General features: G+C 39.2%; 1 protein-coding gene across 1 annotated transcript; it reads left to right on the top strand.

The window, feature by feature from the left end:
* Positions 1-16: 16 nt before the first annotated feature.
* On the top strand, positions 17-22,225 carry RAB44 (RAB44, member RAS oncogene family). The gene is made up of 13 exons (XM_070939698.1): positions 17-120; positions 1,072-1,218; positions 2,760-2,850; positions 5,977-6,072; positions 8,734-8,918; positions 11,311-11,359; positions 12,663-12,757; positions 14,061-15,205; positions 16,704-16,785; positions 18,594-18,708; positions 20,235-20,336; positions 21,239-21,315; positions 22,138-22,225. The coding sequence occupies exons 1-13, from the start codon at positions 17-19 to the stop codon at positions 22,223-22,225; spliced, it is 2,376 nt and encodes a 791-aa protein (XP_070795799.1).
* Positions 22,226-22,577: the final 352 nt, after the last annotated feature.

Here is a 22,577-nt window from a genome sequence, read left to right as displayed (position 1 = left end):
GAGGAAGACAGTTTTGATGAAGGCAACTTCATACTTGTCCCTGGAGGAAATTAATAGTGAGGAGAAGAAACATTTTGAGTCTTTCATTAACCAACTGGGAGCTGATAATGTCTTTGAAGAGTAAGAACAATATGATCGTTTTACATATGTTTCATACTGATTCTCGCAGTTAAATGGAAGCAGGATGGGAATGAAAGAGAAATGGATTTGATACAAATCAACAGGTTAAATTAACATAAGGACCTTAAAGGTGATATAGGTGATCACATAAGCTTTAAAGAAAAGATGGCTGATGAAGATTTTACCTCCATCCATTTTGCAAGACATCTATAAATTCCTTGCTTGTGCCCTTGAAATCTAATAGCAAAGCCTTGGGCTTTGGCCATGCAATTTTAGCTAAAGAAGATGCAAAATTAAATTTCCCTAATCACCTGAAAAATAAAGCACCAGAAAAATAAAGCACCATCACAGGGGACAAAGACCCGCTATAGAAAGGGCAGACAAAAACAAGACTTGTGGCACTTTATTTTTTGTTTGTTTGTTTGTTTGTTTACTAGAACTCCCAAGTTCCATCAATGAGGTGTAAAATCTGTTTCTGATTTTCCAGCAAAATTAGTTTTAGCTGCTTAGTTTAGCATAGGTAGAAATCTTTTCCTTGTTTATGTAACTCCTCCTGCCCTCTATCCCTAGATATCCCATTTATCTTCATAGATATCCCTACGTGTCTTTACAGCATATTTTGCAGCTGTTATCTTCAGCTATATGGAACACTAAGTACCAGCAGCAAGCATTACACTTGTCAATTGATGTGATTGAAATCGAGTTAGCATATATATTATTATATCTTATTTACCCAAGATCTTTTGTGATTTACCTGTAAATGAATCACTTCCAAGATAATTTATATGGAAATACGGATATTTGAATGCTGGCAATATAAACGTTTCAGCCTTAATGCACATTTCCATGCTGATTTATTCATGTTCAACTAGAACTAGGATAAGATAAAATAATAAAAGCAATTGAACCAGAATATTGACCAGGAAGCAATAAATTCTCCTCTTATTGTAGCAAGTCAGAAATCTGGAAGATCTGGGTGCAGCTCTGGGAAGCAGAACCACATCTGCTGGGAAATCTGAAGGAGTTCTTGGCTAAAATGACACACTTGATCAAGGAAGCTAAGCATGAAAAAGAGAAGATACAGTTACTACTGAAAATGTAGGTCACTGCATAGAAATGGAAATATGGGATGTGTTTTCATTAACAGATTTTTAAAATGGGGAAAGCAACACAATTCTAGGAAAAGTAACTATGGAACTGTAATGGGGAAAAAAACTCAGTACCTGAATTACATAACATACTAAGTTGTGGTGGTTGATTTGTTGATGACTAGTGTGACGTGCAAAATATAGTCATGAGATCTGTAAATCATACAGCAGTGATGGCTAACCTTTTTGCTGTCACGTGCCAAAAGCAGGGGGAGTGCGGAGGTCACACGTGTGCATGCTCACACCATAATTCAATGTGCCCCGCCTCCGTGCATGCGCATGTGAACCCCCCCCACGTTCCCCCACTTTTGGCATGTGATGGCATAGTGGGCCCTGTAGGCCTGTTTTTCGCCCTCCCCAGGCTCAAGAGGCTTTCTTGAAGCCTGGGGAGGACGAAAACAGCCTTCCCCACCCCCCAGAGGCCCTTCGGAGGCCGGAAACGGCCTGTTTCCCGACTTCTGGTGGGTCGGGAGGCCCGAAAATCAGCTGGCCGGCGTGTGCATGTGCACTGGAGCTGAGCTAGGGCAATGCTCATACGCCCAAATATATGGCTCCGCGTGCCACCTGTGGCACTGTGCCATAGGTTCGCCATCACGGTCATACAGCATAGCATGTTATAACTACTGTTGCTTTTAAAATAAACCATTGTTTTTTATAATGTAGGAACCATGCCTACATCAGAAGTGGGCAAAGAAGGCAGGTATTTTAGCTTCAGAAATCTTTATCAAGAGACAAAGCCTGAGTTCACAAATCCTGCATATTTTGCTGAACTATGGTTTGTCAGATAAGCTACAATTAGCAGAGTTAATACATAATTGCTGAACCGGCATATTGGTTTAAGCCTTGGCATTGTTTGTTTGGATTTGGCTCAGTATGTTATATGAGGTCAGCACATACACCTGGGATTAGAGAACTTTGAGTTCAGGGATTAGTGTTTTGTAGCCAATCTAGTGTGCCAAGTTTTCCTCATGTAAACTATAATTGAGTGAAGTGGAGAGAAGAAGTTAATAATTGGGAATTAGAAGCCATTATTGATAGCTGCAAATGCTTGAGGTCAGATTTTTCATGAGGTCTATTGTTTTTCCACATTGGCACTATATATGACCCTCTAGTTTTAACAAAGTAAACATAAGTAAATAAGGACTTCATTGACAGCTTTGTTTCTTTAAGATAACTTCCTCTAAAATGGGGCTCTGCAGAACTGTTGCAACATCTGTGAATGATAATCCCAACATAGCTAAGAATAGCTATAGTGGGAAAGGCTGCTTTGGAAAAATATAAGGAATAGCAGTAGAAGAAATAGTGGGCATACCAATGGCCTCTGGTCTGTCGACCTTAAGGGAATTGGTGAGGTTGGGCTAGGGTTACAGAACAGTTTTCCTGTAAAATCAGTTACTGAGCAGATTGAACATAAATGAGTGTAGTAACAGTTGAAAAGTCTCTTTGTGTGCATAAACATCCCTTAACATCTTTTTATTGGCACTCTGCTAGACAAATATCTGATCACAATAAGAAGGTGCAGAAGCTATATGAGGAAATGGAGCAGCAAATTGAGGGGGAGAAACAAAAACTGCAGAATGAGGTAGGTGACCAGTTGGACCATGCCAGTTCTCAGGATTTATCCTTTGTTGAAAAAAATCTGCCCTTTCTCAATAACTTGGGGCAAATTTACCTGCAACATCGTAATGTGGGATTACTTTCCTATATAATAATTGGAGGGAAAGGTGTGTTTATCTTCCTCTTCAACAAAAGCAGAATTGAATCTGACCATCCAGTGAGGACATGGATGAAATACGAGGCCTTTTCCATGGCAGTCATTTCCCCCTCCCTATTTTGGAATTTCTAAACTCCAGAGGTGTTTATAAAGTTCCTTCCTCAAATAGTTCCTTCCTCCTGAAAATAGATTGAAGATAGTTCTATTCCTCCAAACCTTCAACCTTATTTCATTGTTAACAGTGTGTGTCTTGGAGCTGGTGGGTTGGTTTATATCTGTGTACCATTTTATACTTTTATTATGTTGTATTTTGATTGAGGCAGGCTGTAAAAATTAAATAAATGTATAACATGAAAGGTCCAGGAAAATCAGAGCACCCAATATTCAAAAAATGGAAGAGGAATAAATGTCTTTCTCCAGAAGGGCATTCAGAACTGAGTTGCCTCTACTTCAGGTTGTATGTTAAGAGAATTTATGTATTGTATTATAAATGTTTAATAACTTCACATTCATCAGAAAAGAATAGAGTACCAATTCTCAACATATAAGGGAGTGAGATGATGGGAATTGCAATTTGTAATGTCTCAAGACTACAGATTCCCTCTCTTGTACTGTAGGAAGATACAGTACAAAAATACAAATCTTTTCCCTTTCCCTGAAATAGTCATTCTGCATTTTCCCTGACCTAGCCTGAAGTAGTGAAAATATAAGGACTCTGTAAAGCAGGGGTCCTCAAACTTTTAAAACAGGGAGCCAATTCACGGTCCCTCAGACTGTTGGGGGCCCCGACAGGCTGGGTGTGTGTGGCTAGGTGGTTATGTGACTGGGTGGGTGTGGCCAATTTAGCAGTCCATTAAACAATACACATAAATTAAACTTTAATTTGTTATGCTCTTGGGGGTGGAAAGCAGGCTAGTGAAGGGATGTGGCTGCTGGGATGGGGGGGTGAAGGACTTCTGTTTGTGTGTGTGTGTGTCTCCCTCCCTCTCTCTCTCTGTATCTCTGTCGGCTGGGGAGGCCAAAAACGTGCCCATTTTTGGCCTCTTGAGGCCTCCGTGCGTCCTGCTTTTGGCCTCCTTGGCCTTCAGAAGGCGGGTGGGGGTGGGTTGGTAGGTGGGGTAATGTAGGTGGGGCAGCCTTGTGGTCCCGCGCAGGTTGGATTAATGGCTTTTGTGGGCTGTATCCAACCCATGGGCTGTCGTTTGAAGACCCCTGCTGTAAAGCCATAACCAGCTTCTTTTCTTCTAGCTAAAGCAGACATGTTCCTAGGGAGGAGCACAAATTTGTTACTTAGGTACTTGTATTATGTTATTTATAGGGTCCCTCCCTTACCTTTTTTTTCTACGTTCTTTTAAATATGTATTTGTATATTAGTTTCTTTCATTTTTTTCCCCTTCCAAATTAGAAGGAAAGGGCCATATAAAGTATCTGACTATAAAACAGGTAATCCTTGACCTAAAACCATTCATTTAGGGACCGTTCACATTGACAACGGAAAAAAGTGACTTATGACATTTTTTCACAGTTACAACCGTTGCAACATCCTCATGGTCATGTGATAAAAATTTAGACACTTGGCAACTGATCCATATTTATGATAGTTGTGGTGTCCCGGGGTTTTGTAATCACCTTCACAAGCAAAGTCAATGGGGAAGCCACATTCACTTAACAACCGTGTTACTAACTCAACAACTGCAGTAACTCACTTAATACGAATTCTATAACAAGAAAAGTTGTAAAGTGGACAAAATTAACTTAACAACTGTCTCACTTAACAACATAAATTTTGGGCTCAGTTGTGGTTGTAAGTCAAGGACTATTTATTTGACAGAAATTAGCAGGCGAAGGCAGAAGCTGCATGCTTTTCCTCACCCTTCTGTTTATTTTCCGGAATATATCCTGAGTTTGCCATGTGGTACCTTCTAGTATTTTAGACTTCATTATTTAAATGATGCCTCAGCCAGGACAGGGATTGAAAGTTATAATGTAGGGAGAAATCTGGCTGAAAAATCTGGTTGACATATACCTCTTCCTATTATGGCTTTTCACCTCTCTTACTTTTCAGTGTTGGTTCTAGAGTAAATACAAGATGAATTTACCGTATCACTTTACATTAAAACATTAAAGTGTGGAATTCTCTGTGCATTGATGCTGAAATTAAACATTACATTACAACACACATTAAATATTAAAGGTAAAGGTTTCCCATGTCCAGCCATGTCTGATTCTAGAGGGTGGTGCTCATTTCCATTTCTTAGCTGAGGGAGACAGTGTTGTCTGAACACAGTTCCATGGTCATGTGGCCAGCGTGATTATATGCTGAGGCGCATGGAAGTGATACCTATTTATCTACTTGCATTTGCATGATTTCAAACTGCGAAGTGAACAGGAGCTGGGGCAAATAATGGAAGCTCACCCTGTCGCATGGCGCTCTGGTCTTGAACCCAGGCAGCCAGCGGACAAGCTCAGTGTCTTCAACCTCTGAGCCATTGTGCCCCTACATTAAATATTACACATTCATTTTAGCCACACTAGGGCTTATTTATGTTCTTCTATGTGCTTACTGATTAATGAATAGATAATCTTTGTGTATTGTTATGTTGTCACAATGGCACCATCCATGCATAATAAGGAAGTATCAACGGGGAACTCCAAATACTGAAGTATCAGTGGGGAACTCCAAATATTGTAAAAGTATTTTGGGATGGGTGACCCAACAGTGAAATCCACAGAGAGGGCCATGAGCACTGGGTACCAGAACACAAAACAAGAGCAGATGGATATAGAATAAATTATCATGGAAGAGTTATGGCTGCCAGTCTGTGCAGAAACCTGAATTTCTGACAATTTCTCCAAAGGTATATAGGGCAACTTCCTCTTCAAAGCCTGATTTAAAGAAGACAAGCTTCATGTATAGAAATGCATTAGGGTGGTTGGTTGTTGGGATTTTTGTTTTTTGCAACCTTATAGTTTCATTACAATTTACTGTTGCAGAGTAAAGCCAGGAGTCAGTTGCATTACACGGAGATGCAGCAAGAATTGGATGTTAGAGAACAGGAAATTCAGCATTCCCTCATTGATCAAAAAGAGGTAAAATATCAGTGGGACACAAAGTAAGCAAGAGCATATGATTGCAACCACTTCTTCAATCTTTCACAGCACTGTGGTATTTTTCCACTTTCAGATTGAAAAATATACTTTATTTTGTCATCCTGATTGATAGGAGTTAATTTCTTGAAACAGAAGCAGCGCCACCTGCTGGAAGCTTGTCCTTTGTTTCAAATCATCATTTTGAAGCTGCTGTTTTCAATACTTTCAATTTTATGCAGAAACACTGGCTGTTGTTTACTGCAAGCAGAAAGTGACACCACTTTGGAAGCTTGCTATGAAATATTTATGTACTTAGGCTTCTTACCTGCTTTAACTATTAATGACTCCAAGCAAGCAGATTGCAATCCTACTTTCCGGTAACAAGATTAAAGCAATACTCTTCCTTTGAACCACTAAGAACAACAAACACACCCAAGTACATAACATACACTACTGTAGGAGGGGCCTAATCCCATCCACCCTGAATGCCTTCTGGAACACTCAGGGCTTAATAGCTTTAATGAAGCTGCAAGGCTGGTGACAGCCTGAGCTTGGGAGAGATGTTGTTCCAATGGAGGCAGCAACTGAGCAAACTCTCCCTGGTGGCCCTTGCTGATGACACTCCTTTGGAGTGAGAATCCAGAGGGAGTCCTCCCTTCTAGATCTTCTTGGACAGGTTGAAATGCCATAGGGAGGTATCTCTTGAAACTATTCTGGTATTTTTGAGCTTTTGTTGCCAGCTTCCAATTTCCTGCCTGCAATTACAGATGGAGTGCAACCTTCATAATTCTATAATTGCACGCTCGGAATTCCCATTGGGTGGAAGTTATGCAAAATGCAGTCCTTTGGGAGGTCACAAGACTGAAGAGATCTGTTTACCTATGGAACAGAGTTGCGCTAGGTGGAAACATAAAAGAAAAATAAACTTATGTATAGCTTAGTTGAAAAATATTCATTCTCAGATATTAGTAACATTATCACTTCCTCTGCCTAACCCCAGCCACTTGGTCCCTAGTGATCCCTGGAGGAGTTTTATTATTTTTATTATTTATTTTTTTATTATTCATATTTCTATGCCGCCCACTCTCTGAGGACTCTGGGCGGCTTACACCAAAGACAGTATACTAAATAGCATATTGCCCCCAACAATCTGGGTCCTCATTTTACCCACCTCGGAAGGATGGAAGGCTGAGTCAACCTTGAGCTGGTGAGATTTGATCTGCTGAACTAGCAGTCAGCTGAAGTAGCTGCAGTACTGCACCCTAACCACTGTGCCACCTCGGCTCCGTAGAGTTTTAGACGTGTCAAAGGTTGTTTCCAATGGAAGCTTACGTCAAGGCCCAGTTTTTGAATAGGCTGAACAAACTGTTTTCAGACAGAACAAATGTTTTTCACATTAGGTTGCTTTATCATTTTTCTTATCTTTAACTGTGTCACATCCAGCAACATCCAACAGTTGCCTGTTCCTCGCCCCAGTCCCAGTCCCAGCCCCAACCCTCAATTTCTTTGTTTGTTTGTGACAAAAGATGAAATCTGCTCAGTTTTTGCCATTTCCCAGTTTTTAATTGCAAGGACATTTTACTTTAAAAAGGTGTGTATGTGTGTGGAGGGGTCAATGTTATTTCAAATGGGTGGAGCACCATCTGCTTTTTTCCAACCCAGATTCTGATTTGGGAGATTTAAAAAATTCAGTTGCAGAATAGCCTCCCTGACGAGTGGTTATTAAAGGTGGATGGACAGGAGAAAGGCAAGTGGGGGATAATAAATCCGCTTCTTCCCTGCCCCTGCTCTACAACCACTGAAAAGGCTCAGAAGCAGTGGTGAAATCCAAATTTTTTTACTACTGGTCCTGTGGGCGTGGCTTGGGTGTGGTGTGGCTTGGTGGGCGTGGCACGGGAAGGATACTGCAAAATCTCCATTCCCACCCCACTCTGGGGCCAGCCAGAGGTGGTATTTGCCGGTTCTCCGAACTACTCAAAATTTCCGCTACCAGTTCTCCAGAACCTGTTAGAACCTGCTGGATTTCACCCCTGCTTAGAAGGTGAAAAAGAAGTGAGAAGCCACAGAAGTTGCAAGTGCCTGGATAGCAGCCGAACACCCCCTCCCTCCATGCCTCTGATTTCTCTGCCATCTCATTCGCTTGCCATCTATTCCTAGCTCAGGCTGGCACACATAATTGTGAGTTGAGTAGGGCAAGGTGGCATCATGGTGGACACGAAGCTCCTGAGGGGAGAGTAGAAAATTGCCAGCTGTTTCATTAACTTTGCCATCCTCCCCCAAGCCTTCAGCCCTAAGCAAACTAGGTCCCATCTGGTTTTACCACCACCAGACTATCTGGTTTCTCTTGTAAGAAGAGTCCAAGATGGCAGCATCCCTGGCCTTCCTTCTATTTCTACCTCTGGAGCCAACTAAAGAATTATATTCTGCCTTTATTATGTTTTTTCAATAATTCAAGGCAGCAGACATAATATTTCTTCCTTCTTTTGTTTGCCCCACAACAATAACCTTGTGAAGTGTTGGGCTGAGAGAAAATGACTGGCCCAAAGTCACCCATGGCTGAGGTGGGATTAGGACTCCCAGTTTTCTGGTTTCTAGACTGGTGCCTTAACCACCATACTAAACTGTTCTACTGCTCTACTGGATTTTTTTTTTATTTCTCAGCTTGAAACTCAGTTGCTCAGTCTCAGGGAGAAACAACTGGTGACCAGCACCCAAACCCAGCAGCTGCAACAAATCAAGAGCAGCCTTGAAAATCAGCTCCATCAAACCCTCCATCAGCTTCAAAAGACTGAAAGGTGCCTGGATGTCATGAAGGATAGAATATCCCAACTGTACAGTGAAGACAGGTGAGTCCTAATAATTGTATGGATGGTTGCCTTGGAAGAAGGTCTGCACATTTCAGTTGGTCCCAAATGCTTTCAGAAAGAGAGTGGACAACCAAGTGTCTGAAATGGTATCTCCTGCTCTAGCAAAGGAGTGGACTAGAAGACCTCCAAGGTCCCTTCCAACTCTATTATTCTATGTTCTATGCACAGTGCACTGGCCACTCATGCTATAGGATGCCTATCTCTTCCCCCTCTGTTGAGGAGCATCATCACTTTTGAGGAGCATAGTCTTCCTGCATCTCCCACCCTTGTTTTTTATTTGGTTGCTGTTAAATGATTTCCCCTTCTTTGTGCTTCACTGGGCTAGGAAAACTGGATTCAGAGCCCCGGTCCTTGTTGCCTAGGCCCAGCAGCACATCTGGGTCTTCTTTTGTTCAAAAGCTCCATGTTAAATAAAAACCTGCTGATTCTAATATCGATCATTTGGGGTCAAACGACACAAAGCTCTCACAAAGCAACGACTTTTGCTCTCATCTTTACAGCGGCTTTTGTCAACTGGGATTCCATGAGAGATCGCGATTTTTTTTAAAAAAATTGTTTTGAACTTTGCCCTATAATGCTAATGTTTGCAATGGTGGGAATTTTTACTTGCCTTGACTCAGCTGCCTAATTGCTTCTTTGGTTCTGTTTTTGTAAATGTTGTAAAACCATGGATTGTATAGGTTAGAAGTGAATTTTATTGGAACTTTTTGTATATTTGCAATGTTTATGCAGGGCAGCTTTGAGACTTGAAAGGACTCAGATTTGATTTGAGGGTTCCTACAGAATAAAACATACATATAGGATGAAACATAGAGGGACACGGTGGCTCAGTGGTTAAGATGCTGAACTTGTCGATCAAAAGGTCGGCAGTTCAGAGGTTCGAATCCCTACTGCCGCGTAACGGGGTGAGCTCCCGTTACTTGTCCCAGTTTCTGCCAACCTAGCAGTTTGAAAGCCCGTAAAAAATACAAGTAGAAAAATAGGGACCACCTTTGGTGGGAAGGTAACAGCATTCCATGCGCCTTTGGTGTTTAGTCATGCTGGCCACATAACCACAGAGATGTCTTCAGACAGCGCTGGCTCCTCGGCTTTGAAATGGAGATGAGCACCGCCTCCTAGAGTCGGAAACGACTAGCACATATGTGCGAGGGGAACCTTTACCTTTACCATTTACAGGATGAAAAGACCAATGCAGGAGATTACTGGGAGCATGAAACCAGCAATCTTAAAGTTGCTGAGGGTTAGAACCATAAATTGATAATCCAAGTCTCTTTTTAAGATCTACTCTCTTAGGCACACTGCTACAAGTCAGTTTATTGCCTATGTGATACCCTTGCAGGGGAAGATCTTCCAAACTTTTTTGAGCATTTTGATAAAATAAAACCACAATGTTTTATTCACTATTAATTTTTGTTTTATGCTGTTTTAAGACACTTCCACATGAAATTTGCGAGGTTGGTTTTTTTTGTTTTGCTGCTGCTCCTGGATTGGCTCTGTACCTGTTCATGCTACACCACTTGGCAGGAGATCAACTGTGTGCAAAAGTTTGGAAGATTTGAAATGGCTTTTTTCCTTGCTGCTGCTGCAGGATGATTTCTAACAACTCAGGACAGGACAATGAGTTTTGCTTTCTGTTCTCAGGATTTTTTAGTGGGTAGAAGAGAAGAAAATGAAAGGTCATTTTCAAATTTCTTGCAGAAAATGAACTGAAGCAATAGTAAAGGGGAAGTATATTCTCACTATTTTGTCCATAAAATGTTCATGGACATATATTCTGTACTCCTGACAAACAATCTCTTTGAGTTTCATCATGGAAGAAAGGCTAAGGTGTGCAGGAAACAGATTGATTATTTGCAGGACTGAATGAGACACTTCTTAGCTAATGGAAATGCTTGTGGGTTTTTTCCCCATCTGGATAAGTGCTTGCAACATTAAAACACCCACTCCCATCAATATCTATTAATTTGCTCCACAGGCACTATGGTAACTTGGTAAGCATAGAACAGCTCAATTTCATCCCCCAATAATTTTGCACAAAAAGGTGGGATAAGCATGTGGAGTTATGGCAGGAGAAAGAGCATTTTAATTGTACTGGTACTCTTAACACGTCTTGAAATAAATATTCAGAGGCTGTTCTGTTTTTGAAAAACCTTTATTAGGGATGCAGTGTGATTATTCTCTTTTCCTTGACCCCTTGAGAGAACACCCATTTCTCTTTGCACCATCATTTGTATTTCCATCCTCTCTACACATTACTTTATTAGTTTTGACTGTATTCCTGCTGCCAGGTGTATATCGCTACTGAAGCAATTCGCAAAGGTGCATGGAAGAAATGGAAAATTCTGTGCTATGTTCCTTCTTCTCTTTGCAGAGACACAGAAATGGAGGGAGACACCAGCAAGGATCCTCACTCTGCGCAGGTACTATTTGCTCATTGCTGACACCAACATTTTCTTCTGAATTAATACTGGAGGTAGCTTTCTGATAATATCTAAGGTTTAGTTGGTCATTGAATTTAATAGGACACAATTTCTGCTTTCACTAAGCTTCATTTTCTGTGTTTCTATATGAGTCACTGTTTGCTTTGTGTCCTTTGATTAGAAGCAGAATGGATTCCCTTCTAAGTTAATTATTCTGTATAAACTGTATAAGATTTATTCAGTGATCCAGGTAGATGGATAGATAACAGCTTTTCTCATCTTTCATCTTTGTAGCTTTAACAGAAAAGAAAAAACCCCAGCACGTACAATTTTATTAATGTAACTTCTATATTCTTTTTAAATAACTATCAATTTTGTAAAAATCATATAAAAAACCTCCAATCTTAGTGGAGCATCCATAGCAATATCTCTTTAAGAGCACTTAAAAGTTTAAAATTAACACATTTATTTCTTACATAAGCTTTCATGGACTACAATTAATTCATCGGGTATACAGAATGTTGTTTAGCTATTTTGCTTATTTTTAAAAATAAAACTGTAGTTTAAAAAATTATCTGAAGTACATATCTAACCTTATGCTATGCCTACCTTTGGTAGCTGTAATCAATAAAGTTTAGATTCAAGTTACAATAAAGTTCAAAAAGTATTTATTTTATTTGATTTTTTCCTACTGCTATGCTACTTTCTAGAAATTCTGCAGATGGATATGTCATGGTTTCATTTATTATTTCCAAACTGATTTTCACTCCTATACATATGTAGTCATCAGCAAGTAAATTTAATCTGATAGTATGATATTTATTTCTAGTTTCATGGATGATTTTTAAGCTTTAATAAAGAAACTTCAACAAATCCAAAGTATGTTGCAGAGAAATGAAATGTCCCACTGAAGATGTTTAAGTGTTTCCTTATAGGAATTGCTTCTGATAGAAGAGCTTGGAAAATAAATACTTATCTTTTATGCTATTTTCTTATAAATGATAATAAAGTTTAAAAGTTTGATTCACTTGCTGGAGAAAGGAATGTATGTGAAACACTTTGATTCAGCGGAAGATTATATTGCTGCTGGGCTCTTAAAGTCCTTGAGCTGTGCTTTTTTGCCTTTGTTCCCCATTGATTCCTATCACGTCAAAAATAAAAAAAAGCTGCACAATTGTCTCTTTAGAAATTGGGAAAGTCACAGTAGTAGATCATGCTGAATAGTATTTTGCATTTCCCCCCACAAACTAAATACAGAATTAATCTTAAATATTTTTCTTCTTGCCTTTCTTCCTTCTCTAAGGAGCTTGTGAATTTAGATGAGACAATCTTCTCTCAACAGGAGGTGAACATGGAATATGTTCTGAATGAGGATAAAATGGATAGCTCTATACAACAGTAAGGGTCAAAACACATCTATAACAGCTTTTATATAAAGATAGGATAGAAGGGAAAGGAATAGTTTCCTGTATAGGTGGGGCCAGGAGCTTCTAAGGCAAGAGTGAAGTAACAGGTGTATTCAAGAACTTAAAACCCAATTTGAATTCTGAGCCTCCATTATCCATTAACTCACGTGCTAGAGAACAAAGGAAAAAGCGATTCAGACTGTGTTTTATAACAGACCAAAAAAACCCTTAAAGAAAACTTCTTTGAATCTTCTGCAAAAGTGGATATCTACCTTCGGTACAGAAAATTATTACTTGATGAACTGGGCTCCAAACTTCTTACTACTGCTGCTGCTAGTAAAAAGCAGAAGTCATTCCCCCTCCCCCCAATGCTAATAAGGGTAAATGAAGATATTCCTTGGTTAACAACCACTTGTTCAACAATCATTTGAGGTTATGACAGAGCTGAACAAATGGTGGTTATGGCTGGTCCTCAAAGCCATGTGATTGCCATTGGTGACCTTCCCTGCTGTTTCCCCACAAACAAAGTCAATGGAGAAGCCAGAAGGGATGACTGGAAGTTGCTCTCCTTCTCCCAACCTTTCTGCTCTTAAGCCTTGCAAGCCACCCACAGATCCTCCCGCACTGTTCCTAAGCCTCATGTTCACATTGTGCCTCCCCAGCCACTCATGCACCCTCACTCATCTTCCCTGAGCCTTGTGCTTGCCTCATGCCTCCCCTGCCACTTGTGCACTCTTGTGTACCCTCTCCCCAAACACTCCTCTACCTCTGTCATGTCACCCCTGCTACTCATACACTCCCTTGCTCCTTCTCCCACCTTCTCCCACCTTCTCCCACTTATCTGCCCGCTGGCCTATTTTTGAGCTGCCTGGGACTTGTAACTTCCTACAGGCTTCCCCACTCATTTTGGTTGTTGAAAACAGGCAGAAAGTTGTAAGGTGGTGCTTGCTTAATGACCCAGGAATTTAATGATGTGCCAGGGATTGCCATTGCTAAGTGATGGGGCCATGTGACATTGTGCTTTACAGCTGAGCAGAACAGAACAGCTGCATCATTTAGTGATTGAAATTCTGGTCCCAATTGCCATTGTAACTCAAGGACTATCTGTACCATTATGGCAAGGTGGAGTTGAACCTGGACTCATTCAATAATGGATAGGCTAAAGGATATTTAATGCATGTAGGAATTCCATATTCCTGGTAGGTACTTTTGTGTTACTAGAATTCAGAATTCAGGATCTGTATCTTTAAGAGTACTCATTTCTTTTTTCCTTTGTATTGTTAATGATGTGACAGGACATCTGATGATTTGACATCAATGACTGAAGCTGATGTAGAATCCTGTAAAAGAGTGATTTCCACTGAAGAGGATCCTTTGATAGAGCCTTTTGTAGATGAAGATCAATACTTTCTACAGGAGCCTTCAGATACAAATTCTTTGTTTAAAGAGTTGAATGAGGCTATTGCAGCACAGAACAAAATGTCTGGATCCTGTTATCAAGAAATATATGATTTTGGTTTTCAACAAGAGCCCTTGGATCATATTAAATATCATGGAAATTCTCAACAAAATATAATGCCTCTGTCTCCAATAAAAGAATGCTCAACAAACAAAACCGTACAAAATAGAATTTCTGAAGTGGCTATTTCAGAAGCAGGAGGTCAGTTTAGAGAAGTACCAGTTCGTGTACAAGTCAGAGATCTGGAGATGAAGCGAGCGAATTTTTCTAAAATCAGAACGGAAGTCAAAACTACAGAGCCTACACTGAGGGAAAGCTTTGTTTCCATGATTCAACCTTTTGTTTATTCAGACTCGGCAATACAGGTCAGTGACTACAAGAAAAGCCCAATTGAAAGTGGGATTCCACTTTTAGAAGGGGAAACCCAACCTGAACATAAGAAGAACATTTTAAAACACAAGGATACCATTCAGGTTCCACAGTTATCCACTGAAGAAGGTGTGGCAAACCAGTCTGCAAAAATGAAAATTCTAGATAGAAAGGTATCTCAGACTCAACATCCTCCACTGAAAAATGTGCCATCAAAGTATTTTCTGCCCAAGGTGGCTCTACCCAAGTTACCAGCAGGGCATAATCCAAACAGTCAGTTACAGAATATGTTTGGACCAGGAACACACACAGAACTTGCTGAAAGGCTAAAGATGTACTCATCAGAAGGCAGAAGAGAAAGATGGATTGGTCCATCTGAGTGTAAGAAGAATCAAGAGGTCAGTGCAGAATTTAATGAAGAAACCAGTGTTAGAACAGAAGTTTGTGATTGCCAAATGAATAAAGAAACTTCTAAAGACACGGCCATTCTGTATTCTCATCCAGATCACTTTTATAATGTGCTATTTGTAGGAGATTCTAATGTTGGCAAAACTTCCTTTTTAAACAAGTTGCAAAATGATTCTTTTGAAGCAAAAGTGACTGCAACTATAGGTATGAATCGTGCTTGAAAATCATGTGAATATATATAGGTTTTTCCTTTTGAAAAGTCTGGTTTTGTTTTCTTTGTTTCTTTGATTTTGCTTTGACTTATGCCTGTTTTAATAAAATTATCAGATTTGATAGAAATCCAGATGACCAATAAATGACAGCAAGTGTCATTTTAATGTAATATTACATTAATAACAGCAAAAATAATAGCTGTTTTTATTGTTATTCAAATGTAACCCAACAGGATGCAAATAAATTTTAGCTGGAACTATTCTTTAACAAAGTAGGATTTTTTAAAAAGAAAAGATAAACATTTTAGCTATATGGAGCTAAACAACTCCTTCAATATGTTGAAGGAAAACAGATTTCTTGGGATTTTTTTTTTTTTTTTTTTAAATGGGCTCATGTTATGCATACAAAGAGGTAACCCTTTCTGATTTGAAGCCCTTGGTTTGTACTGAATACCACCTACTATTAATGCTGATTCTACTTCCATCTCACCACGGCCAACTCGCCATGGCCAACTTGCTGCAACCAACTCCCCATGGCTGACTCGCCACAGGACAACTTGCCATAGCCAACTTGCTGTGGGAAAAGAGTTTCCCCAATATCGAAGAAGCAGTGGAATAGAATCATTAGCGAAATGATGCCAAAAGAAGGACCAAATGAAATCTGAATGACAAAAATTAAAATTATTTTGAAAATTATTTTAAATAATTAAATTGAATTGTCAAATTGTCCTGCAGCAAGTTGTCCTGTGGTGAGTTGTTCCACAGCAAGTTGGCTGTGACGAGCTGTCCCATTGCACTTCCTATTGCCTCTGTCAGGGTCCCTTTTGGAGATAATTAACTTTTTGTATACTGGAGGCATCTTCCAACCAACGTGGCCCTTTTAAGTGCCAGGATGTGCTATATAAATAATGCACCAATAGAGTGAATTCCTTTTGTCCTGGCACATTTGTTATTTAAGTAGGATTTCTGATAAATAATGGAAAACATTATTTTTTTTTCTTCTGTATATCTAATGTTGTTCCTTCCTTGCATCATAATACTATTGGACAACCATGCTTTAAATGTTCACAGGGTCTCCTGCTTGGGCGGGGGTTTGGACTAAATGACCTACAAGGCCCCTTCCAACCTTGTTAATCTGTTATTATTCTGTTATTAAGTTGAACTGTACACACTTTTAAAGGAAAACATAGGGAGGATGTATATCTTCTTTACATTATCTCATTTCTCCTAGGAGGATTTTGCATAAGCTTCTATTTCTTTTCTTTTTAATGTTATAGTTAACATGAAAGACAATCCAAAGTCATTCTCTGCCTGCAAAATAAAACCTTGATTTTATTAACACTGCAAACTGATTGATCTTCAATATTCTACTCCTATCTGTAAAATTCCTGCTTGCATTCCTCAGGGTTCTTTGTTTTGTTTTGTTTTATTTGAGCCAGCTTGAAGCTTGACCTGAATTCTATTGTAAATGATTGCATTGTATTCTGTAGGAATGGACTATCGGATCAAAAACCTGCTTTTGGATAGCAAATGCTTTGCTTTACGTCTGTGGGACACAGCCGGACAAGAAAGGTAGTATAAAGGCTGCAAAAATAAAGACAAAATGTTAGGAAACTGACTTTGGACTACGCTCAAGACTGGTGCGATTAATTTGGATGGATAATGTTTGTTCCCAGAACTGTTGCATGGCTTTATAACTGCAAATTCTGTTATTGAAGGGAAACTCCCATCAGCAGATCATTCATGCAACCGTTCACGTCATTTCAGCAATTCAGTGCAATTGCTTAATCAATGTAAGAAGCCAGATTGTAGCATCTCTGACTAAAAGCTGTCTAACCCAGTGGTGGGATTCAGCCGGTTCGCACCACTTCGGGAGAACCGGTTGTTAACTTTCTGAGCAGTTTGGCAAACTGGTTGTTGGAAGAAATCATTAGGGCAGAGAACCGGTTGTTAAATTACTTGAATCCCACTACTGGTCTAACCTTTATATGAAGGTATCATAAAAATGTATTTGCCTCTCCAGGTAATTAGTTCCAACGTTGAACTGTCGTTACCTTTTGAAGATTTTTCTAACACTGTATCCCATGAGTCCTTTTGTAATTTAAGGTCATTATTCTATGTCTTTCTTTGCGGGATAGAGGCTCTTTATCAAGTGGTTGAAAAGTGCAATCATAACTCCCTTATCTCAAGGATAAATGTATCCACTCCTCAATCCCTTTTTACAAAGAATCCTCGGCTTAAGGACTTGTTTAACAATGGTGCCCATGGCCTTGGATAAAGTGACTAACAGCACGTCCTCAAAGTTACAACCTTTGCGCCACCCTTGCGGCCCACACAATCTCAATTCGGGTGCTTGGCAACTGGCATGTATTTACAACATTTGTCTTGTAGTCACATGATTATGATTTGTGAATGTCTCAGCTGGTTTCCGATCAGCAAAATCTCAGTTCACTTAACGACTGGGTGATTGACTTAATAACTACTTGATTTGCTTAACAACCACATTGATTTACTTAAAACCACAGTAAAGATGGTTGCAAAATTGGATCTAGTCATGCAATGATTTGCTTAACAACCAAAATTCTTTATTGTCTCTATTGTCATAAGTTCAGGACTACCTTATAAGATCTAGATTCGGGGCCTTGGCCATTCTTAATATGCCTTTTAAGAATCTTTGTTAAAGTGGGATCTCCAGAATAGTGTTACTCACAGTACTTATGAGGTCCTGACCAATGTAGCAGAATACTTAAATTCTGTGATCCAGAAATTTATCTATCCATCCATCCTAAAATAGTTATCTGGTATAGTTTATGAAATTTGTAGCTTTGTGTACTTTAAAAGATATTGTATGTCATAGTCATAGTATGTACATATATGCATACAGTATTCCTAACAACAAAACTCCCTTTTTACAATCCTGTAATCCCTTAATTTGGGGTAGAGGTCAGGGTGACTGAATGGAGCCGAGCATTTACTGGCTGGGTGCCTTCCTGATGCCATGCAGAGTTCACAGCAGATAGTTTTTCTTTGGGTCCTAGAAGAAAAACATCAGCCTCTACCTAGGATTGAACCCTCAACCTTGCGAATGGGAGGCAAGCATCTTTACCACTAGGCCACCATGTTGTTCTATTCTTAACAATACAACATATTAAATATATTAAACAAATTAAACAACATATAAACTCTAAAGACCTTTTCCCTTCTGTTTCAGTTGTTAAAGAAAATTAGGTTCCAAGAAATTGAAAAGAAAATATATGATAGATTTTAATTTTTTTTATCATATACAATCATGCACATGAGTCAGTATGTACAGTATGAACACACTTATGTACAGTATGCACACACATATTTGTGAAAAAATAACACATGTTTCCTAACAGATATCACAGTATCACCAAGCAGTTTTTCCGAAAGGCTGATGGAGTTGTTTTGATGTATGACATCACCTCAGAATACAGTTTTACAGATGTGCGGTACTGGCTGAACTGTGTCCAGGTAAACAATAAACAATATTTTCCACTGTTGTTTAATCTCAGTTTTCTAATTTTGATCTTGATGATTCTTAGAAATTTGAAACAATTTAGGGAGAAAAATACTGTGCTGTGTGTGGTTACATAATCTGCTTCTGATAGTATTTATTGCTTTGATAAATACATTAAGGATTGCAGCTCAATCTCTGTTGTGAAGTCATGTCCAACCCATTGCGACCCCATGGACAACATTCCTCCAGGCCTTCCTGTCCTCTACCATCCACTGGAGTCCACTTAAGCTCACGCCTAATGCTTCAGTGACTCCATCCAGCCACCTCATTCTCTGTTGTCCCTTTCTTCTTTTGCCCTAAATCTTTTCCAGCATTTCCCAGCACTTTTCTCCAGTGAGTCCTTCCTTCTCATTAGGTGACCGAAATATTTGAGTTTCATTTTCAGGATCTGGCCTTCTAAAGAGCAGTCAGGGTTGATCTCCTCTAGGACTGACAGGTTTGATCGCCTTGCAGTCCAAGGGGCTCGCAGAAGTCTTCTCCAGCACCATAGTTCAAAGGCCTCAATTCTTTGGCACTCAGACTTTCTTATGGTCCAAATTTCACAGCCATACATTGCAACTGGGGAAACCATAGCCTTGACTATACACATTTTTATTGGCGGGATGATGTCTCTGCTTTTTAGTATGCTGTCTAGATATGTCATAGCTTTCCTCCCCAGGAGCAAGCATCTTTTAATTTCTTGGCTGAAGTCCCCATCTGCCGTGATTTTCGAGGTCAGGAAAATAAAATCTGTCACTACCTCCATTTCTTCCCCATCTATTCGCCAGGATCAATCTCTGTGACGTTACTCTAATACAGTTTAGAAATTTTAGCTAAAAGTATATGGCACTGAGCAGCTGCTGCATAGATATAATACTGTATCAAAAACTTTTAAAAGCATATATATTGGAAATTGTGTTATTAAAATAGTCATGGAGCAGAACTCTGAAATTTGTGTAATTCAAAGGTGCTTTTTGAAAAGGTAACTGGATTTTGTTTTTTTCCTTGAGAAAAATGTTTTGCTTCTCATTCAATAAACTTTTTCAGTTCTGACTTTATTTGAATGATGAATTTGAATGATTCAGTCAGAACAGACTGAAGAAGTTTCTTGGATGAGAAGCGAAACATCTTCCTCAAGAAGCAAAGAAATCCAGTTGCCTTTTCAAAAAGCACCTTTGAGGCAACCAACTGAGAATCTCAATAGAAATGGTTTGTATGGCATGGTCTATGACTTACGTGGTTGTGAAACAAATCATTGACAATTATGCAATAAGCCATTGTCAAAACAACTATTTGTAAACTAGCCATTGTTTTAAATGTAAAAAATTAGGCAATTAAAAGTAGATCTTGCATATTTTATATCTCCAAGTAAATGAGTATACTGGTTTTTTTAATGGTTAAGAAACTTAATCCCAATATATTTTCTTTCATTATTGTTGAAAGGTTTAATCAAGCATTTTGATTTCATTTAATATCTGAAGAATTCTGTGCTCCCTCATAGGAAGGAGCTGGAGCTGAAGTCGTCGTCCTTCTGCTTGGTAACAAAACGGACTGTAGCGTGGAAAGGAGAGTATCTGTAGAGAATGGAACATACTTGGCCAAGGTACACTTCCCTGCTTTTTCTCTTATTTTAATTATTTTTCCACTGATGGTAAAAATAATCTGATGCTATCTAGAAACATTTGCCACTAATTTAATTACTTTAAATAAAATATTAATAAAATGTTTAATAAATTATTTGGTGAAATGTTAAATTAATTATAACAAACATGTTCAAACGCTGGCCTTGGCCCTAACTCTTTTATATTCATTTGTCCAAGACTTACTCTCTGCCAGGAGAAATAGAAAAATAATAATAGTATAGGCCTATATTGATGGTACACTAAAACAGGATACAAAAGCTAAAAAGGAAGATAGGGAACTTCATTGGCATTTATACCTGTATTTCATTGACATTGGCAGGTGGGTTCATTTCAATCAAATTACTTGCCAATGACAAAACCTTTTTTGGGGGGGGGACTCAGCTTCTCTACTTCATTCCATCCAAAACAAAAATACAAACATTTGATAATATCCACTGTGATATATTGCATCTTCCAGATAAAATAGCAAGACTGAAAATTGGATTCAGTTTTGGATTTAAGTCAGGGGTGAAATCCAGCAGGTTCTGACAGGTTCTGGAGAACCGGTAGCGGAAATTTTGAGTAGTTCGGAGAACCAGAAAATACCACCTCTGGCTGGCCCCAGAGTGGGGTGGGAATAGAGATTTTGCATTATCCTTCTCCCAGGAGTGGGGAGGGGATGGGGATTTTGCAGTATCCTTCCCCTGGAGTGCAGTGGAAATGGAGATTTTGTAGTATCCTTCCCCTGCCACGCCCACCAAGCCATGCCCAAAGAACCGGTAGTAAAAAAATTTGGATTTCACCACTGATTTAAGTGTAAAATCTGTCAGTTCGAAACAAGTGTGTTCCTTGTCATTATTGTCTCTTACATATTTTGTGCCAGGTGTATGGACTTCCATTTTATGAATGCAGTGCTGCTTCAGGTTACAATGTCAGAGAATCCATAGTACAGTTAGTCAGGTGAGTAATTAGTGCCAGCTCTTACTTAGATTGTGACAGGAAAAACTCATACATTTCTCATCCAAAAACCTATAGCAATAGAGATCTTCCTAAGCAGTGAATGAATTAGTGAAATTGTCAAGGGCAAAAAAATCAGGACATAATGAATGAATAAAAGTTTATTGCATGTTAACACTCTCTACAAGAATCTGAGCTACTAATGCTCAAGGCAAATTTGTGGTAGATAAGAGTCAATGGAATTCAAGGTGGGCTGGACTTAGATCTCTTGTGGGCGTGAAGGGACTCAAGATTGATGACGTGCTTGACTCCTCCCTTGGACTCAATCTGGTCATCTCCTACCGAAACTTTGTTGAATATTCATTGTGGGATACAATGATGTCAGTTATACCCAGACTATTTTTATTAAAGGGGAGAATGTATGTGAACTTCGGTACTGTATACTTTTTGTTTAAGGGGAGACTGCATGAAAGAGACCTGTTACTTCAAATAGTCTCAGAAATATTGGAAAATATGAGCCACAGTGTCATAGTGGTTAGAGTGCAGTATGGCAGGCTACTTCTGCTGCCTGCCGGCTGCCTGCAATTTGGCAGTTCAAATCTCACCAGGCTCAAGGTTGACTCAGCCTTCCATCCTTCGGAGGTGGATAAAATGAGGACCAAAATTGTTGGGGGCAATATGCTGAATCTGTAGATTCAGCATATTGCCCCCTCTTAGAGAGGGCTGTAAAGCACCATAAAGCGGTATATAAGTCTAAGTGGTATTGCTATTGCTATATAGTATGCAAAACAGTCTACTGACTATTTGTTTCTGTATTTATAATAGGTTGATGAAAACTCAGGAAGACCAATTAAAAAAGAAGGCTCTAGACTTGTCAGTGCAACTTAAAAATAAGAGAAGTTGTTGTTTATAAAGTGGAAAAGACTAATGGCTGTTGATCCTTGTGTCCACTGCCTGATTGTGTATACTGTTTGTCCTCTTGAACCTGGACTGAATCCAACTTGTATAATTTAAGAAGTTGTGCCACTCAGATGAAAATTGAGGATGGTCATCACTTTACAGATTTCAGACTTTGAGTTACTCTGGATCCCTGACCTGTTCTTTCCACTACAGATTCTCAGACTGTTCTCCATTGGAAAGTTGCCAAACAATTATGAAATCAACTCTATGTCCCCTACATTCAGCCATCTAATTCAATAGACCTGGTTTAGGGGTCTGTGATTTCTATAATAATACTACAAGTCATTTACATTGCTCATTAAAAT

This window comes from Pituophis catenifer, unplaced genomic scaffold (assembly GCF_029215685.1).
Source record: "Pituophis catenifer annectens isolate HBS135680 unplaced genomic scaffold, rPitCat1.0.hap2 SCAF_3, whole genome shotgun sequence".
In the NCBI taxonomy this organism is placed as follows: Eukaryota; Metazoa; Chordata; class Lepidosauria; order Squamata; family Colubridae; genus Pituophis; species Pituophis catenifer.
This window is presented reverse-complemented; position numbering and strand designations above follow the sequence as displayed.